This window comes from Phaethon lepturus, unplaced genomic scaffold (genome assembly GCF_000687285.1).
Source record: "Phaethon lepturus isolate BGI_N335 unplaced genomic scaffold, ASM68728v1 scaffold26792, whole genome shotgun sequence".
NCBI classification, from domain to species: Eukaryota; Metazoa; Chordata; class Aves; order Phaethontiformes; family Phaethontidae; genus Phaethon; species Phaethon lepturus.
This window is the reverse complement of record NW_010521604.1, coordinates 3786-8627: the sequence shown is the minus strand read 5'-3', so window position 1 is coordinate 8627 and position 4842 is coordinate 3786. Positions and strand designations below refer to the sequence as shown.

The 4842-nt window shown below is 50.0% G+C and overlaps 1 protein-coding gene across 1 annotated transcript; it reads right to left on the bottom strand.

The window, feature by feature from the left end:
* Positions 1 to 6: 6 nt before the first annotated feature.
* Positions 7 to 4575, bottom strand: ENPP7 (ectonucleotide pyrophosphatase/phosphodiesterase 7; the record flags this gene model as incomplete). Its single annotated transcript, XM_010281584.1, has 4 exons — positions 4302 to 4575; positions 2268 to 2413; positions 753 to 1373; positions 7 to 138 (listed from the first exon to the last, which is right to left on the bottom strand). Coding segments are annotated over exons 1-4 (1173 nt in total), but the record flags the coding sequence as incomplete, so codon positions are not given.
* Between the last annotated feature and the right edge of the window lie 267 nt (positions 4576 to 4842).

Here is a 4842-nt window from a genome sequence, read left to right as displayed (position 1 = left end):
GTAGACATTGACGCTCTCGAAGGGCTCGACCACCAGCCCCTGCTTGAAGGCTGGTCCCACGGCGCGGAAGATGGTCTTCATGTTTATGGCCTCGTTGTCAAAACCGTGCTCCCCTTTGTTGAACTGGACCTTGTATCTCTGAGTGGGGGAGAGGCTGTGAGTGCCCAAACCCGACAGCCCCCCAAAGCGCGGCCCCGGGAGGCGGCAGGCGCCGACGCAGCAGCACTGCTGGCAGTCCCCACCTCTCCTGCACGGGGCTCTCGCATGCTGTGTTCTGCGGCCGCAGGGTTCAACACTGTTTGGTTTCTGTGGGTTTTTGAAGTCGATCTAATAATGTTAAACTTTGCAGAAGGTGGAGGGTGCTGCCCAGACACAGGTCTCAAGCACTTGGGTCTTACAAGTTCCCTCCCTAAATGTAAGCACATCCGCATTTTGTTATACTGGGGAGCTTCGCAATGGGAAGCTGGCTGCTGGCCTTGACTTTGGGCCTTCCCTTAATGCCCAGCTAGGAGAGGATCTTGCAACTGATATTCTGTGCCCATGCAAGTCCTGCTCCAAGACTTCTGGACCTTTTAGTTTCTGAACAGCAGAGAAGGTCTTTACACAAAGAGACGGAATTTCCACCTGTTTGTAAAGAGATTAATCAACAAGAAGGTGTAAAGCTGGGTAGGTACTGGGGTGCTATGAGAAGGAGAGGAGGAGAGAGGCAGAGCCCCGAAAGACAGTAAGATATGTCTGTGCATATATCTTACCCCATGGATCACGTATCCTGGATCGCCGTACAACAGCAGCGGGGTGATCCGGGGGTGGTTGGCGTAATGGAATCTCCTCGGAAAGTCTGCTTTCTTGTACACGTGTAAGTTTGGGTGGGCATTTTTCAGGACTGAATACACATGCTCTAATTTTCCTTCTTTTGGTACCAGTAGTCCATTTGGTCCATAATCTAAGAGTTCAAACTGGATATCTTTGAATGTGAAGTTCTGTACTGTCTGGATGTGAATTTCGTTGGTCTTTATGACAGTCTCCATGCCGTGGTCAGATGTGATGATGAGGTTGAGGCTTGATTCCAGGCCACTTTCCCGGATGCGCTGCCTCAGGTAACCGATGGTTCTGTCTACCTGCTTGATCATGTTTTTCCTCTGCAAGGATTCCGGGCCATACTTGTGTCCTGCTGAGTCTGGCTCACCGAAGTAGAGGGCGATGAAGTCGAGGCTGTTCACCGTGAACCATTCCATGACGGTGTCAATGTTCTCTCTCCAGTGGGTTTCGTTGCTGTAGTTGAAGAGGAAGGGCTCCACCAACTTCATGTTCACTTCTTCCCCTTGATATTTTGCTCTTCCTCCGGGGAAATAGATAGAGCCTGTCTTTAAACCCTGTTAGTGGAGACATTGCATAAACTCACCTGAACTTGCCCTGCAGCATCTCTCCATCTGTCACTGCAACCACCTACTAATGCGGTTAGTTCATTCAGCCCCTTAATGTCTACCTCTGCCTCTAATGAGGTTTTCTTGCTCATTGCCAATTAAAAGTGATTAATTGAAAGCACTGCTCTTCCCAGAACCTCCTGCATACTGGTTTTCTCACTGCATTAGTAACACTAGTTATAACTTTGGAAGCAGTGACCCATTGCACAGTCACAGACCTGCACAGACCCTTGCACAGACCCTCCGTCTCTTGACTGTCAAGACATTAAGGTGTGTTTTACTCCAATCATATAAGCACTCACCCTGGTGTCAATGGGGCCAATTTGGCAGGTAAATACAGGCAAAAGTACATGTCTTGGGCCAGGTCGCAGGTCCTGTCCCAAAGCCAGGTTTAAAGCCTACTGGGGTCTAGGAAAGCCTTGCTGCAGTACCCGGTGAAGAGGGGAGCAGCCCCTGACGCTGCCGCCCAATGGTTCTGGGTCAGGCTGTGGAAAAAACAAGGTTTGTGCCTTGGAGCATGTGAAACCCCTGGGCTCCTGATGTTCCCGAAGGAGCTGGCTGAGGTTCCTTCAAAGAGGAAAAGGGTAACCTGTTTTATTAATGTCTTAATAAGGCTGAAATGCATCTATTATTTTTTGCTATTTTTAATAGAATGATCATAATTATTCCTGCCAGTGTCTGGGGATTTCATTTTCTTGCTGGTCTAATTAGCCTGTCGTTTGCAGTGAGGATGTTAGCTCATGGCCACTAGAGATCGTGGCTTGCCTGTAGCTTTCACTACGCGATTGCAGGCAGGATCCGTCTGTGCAGGGTCTGTGCGTGAGAGGAGGCTGCCGCACTCGCCTGTCTCTGAGCGGTGATCCAGATGGGCAGGCTGCCGTTGTCCCACCAGCTGTCCACGGCTTGCGTGCTGTGGTAGGGCAGCTTCTGACCCGTGCTGGTGTTGAACCACATGTTGTGAATCACCCCGTGGTTCTCCAGGTACCTCCCTGCCAGGAGAGATGGAGGAGGCGGGGGTGAGCCAGGCTGCGGCTGGAGGGGGGGTCTCGCCCCTGTGCTGGGCAACGGGCAAGCTCCGGGTCAGTGAGGAGCTTCTGCCTCTCGCACCCCCTCCCAGCTCTCCCTCTGCCTCCGCTTTGCCTCCTTCCTCCCCTGCCTCGTGCAAAGTGGCGTTCCCAGCGCAGGGCAAGAGAGTCTGGGGGGATGCCTGCTCCTCACGCGGGTGGGCTGATCCCAGGCGGATGTCACCCGGACCCCGAGCCGGGGGACCCTCGTCCCTGGAGGTGCCGGTGCCACCTGCAAGTGCTCCCGCCCTTCTCGGCGCAGGCGGGGTTCACCGTTATCCTGCATTTAACTAATCGCTTTGGTGTTTCGCTTTCTCTGTTGTTCACGACTGGTGAGGTCAGCATGCAGCAGAAATTCCCATTAGAAATGAAGGGCTTGCACTTTGTACTATTACATTTCATGCTGGTTTTATTATTCTGGTCCTGAAGACTGCACAGTTACTTCTGCACGATATCCCCTTCCTCCCTCGTATCGACAATGCCTCCCTGCCTTTTCTCATCAGCAGATTTCATTAGCATGTTCCACTCTTTTATGCCAGGTTATTAATGAAAATCTTAAATAAGATTGGCTCCAAAACTGCTTCTCCAGGAATTCCCCTGTTGCTCTCCCTCCAGCCTGACAATCTCCTCTCAGCATCACCTGCCGTCCTCTTCCTGTAGCCCGTTACTTCCCCACATTAGAGACTTTGTACTGATCTTCATCTTCTCCACCTTAACTAATGATTTCCCGTGTGGCGCTGTATCAAATACATTCCCGAAGTCCAGAAAGATTAAATTTTTAGTGCATTCCCTTGTCTAAAAGAATCGTTTATCTTATCAAAGGAGGCTATCGGGTTGGTCTGGTGCTGTTTACCTTTGATAAATACAGGTTCAGTTCTATCCCTTTTTGCAGCTCTTGCCTTGTCACTTGCTGACTGGCGAATCCAGATTAGGAGAATATTGTACGGAATACTATTTTGCTCGTGCCTTTGTAATTATATTCGTGTGTTTGCGATGTTGTGTTGTGCTCAAATACGTACACAGATTAGAGGCTATTAATATTTGGCACCTATATAATATAAATAATGCAGGTATGCTAATAAAAACAAAGGGGAGACACTGAAGTGAGGCACTAATTTGCACCAGAGCTTAACACTAGTAAATAAAGTAAATGAAGCCTTAGGCCGCGTGAACTGTACTTTAATCTTTGTTTTGTGACCCTGGTAGATAGGGAGGTATAAATAAACTTTAACTACAGACTATCCTGTAACAAAAGAGAAGGAAACGTCTCAAGACACAGACAAAAAGGGTGCCTGGAGGCTGCCAGAGCGAACCGGGAGAAGAGAAGACCCCAGACTCTGCAAACAGGGTTGGATGAGCAGAAGTGCCATCGGGAAATCAGACGACCTATAGAGACTATACATGCAGTAACAGCCGAGAGCCACCCAGCTCGAGCTGCAGATCGCACGCATGAGAAATTAATATATACAAAAGAGTTGATCTGATCTGTTATTAAAGCGGAACTTAGGGAAGAGCCCTGCTGGGGTCCCCTCCCCGTAATTCCTACCAGGGTCTCGGTGGCGGCTGCATAATTCCTACGACATCTGGTGCTATTTACCTTTGATAAATACAGGTTCAGTTCTATCACTTTCTGCAACTATTGCCTCATCTGTCACTGTATTTCCAAACTACAGCTATCCTAAAGCTCAGCGTGCTGCTGAGGCTGGATCGCTGCCTGACTCAGTGTCCTTCACTGATGCACAAGCTTTAAATTCGCCCGTCCCCAGCCTGCACCCTGTGCTGCTCTGTCTGGCTCGCGCCAGTGGGGACTCACCAGTCAGCAGCGTGAAGTGGCACGGGCTGGTGATGGTGATAAAGGCAGGAGTCATGTACCGCGCCTTCACCCCCTCTGCAGCCATAGCGTCAAGGTTGGGGGTGTCCACGTCCTGGTCGTAGTTCCACCGAAAGCCGTCAAAGGACACCAGGAGGACTTTGCTGCGGCCAGATACCTGCTGCACGGGGATGCATCTTGCTAAAGAGAGTGCAGCAAATAGGAACCCCAGTGAAGTGAACATCTTCATGCCCTTGAACTGGAATAGCCCAGACATCCAGAGAGCTCACATTAATACATGCGGGATGGGACTAAGTTCAGTTCTTATCTAATCTTGCAGTTGCTGATCAGGTGCATGGCTTCAGCCAGCACTTCATATCAGAATGAGCCCCTCTGTTTTTTGTCTAGATGAAGCAGATTAGCTTATATTTCCTTCTGGGTCAAACACCAAATCTGCCTTCTCCATCAGTGGCGTCGGGTGCTATTTTAGTACACACAAATAGGAAGAATTGCTCACGTGGCAGGAGGCTGCCTTAGGCAGGCA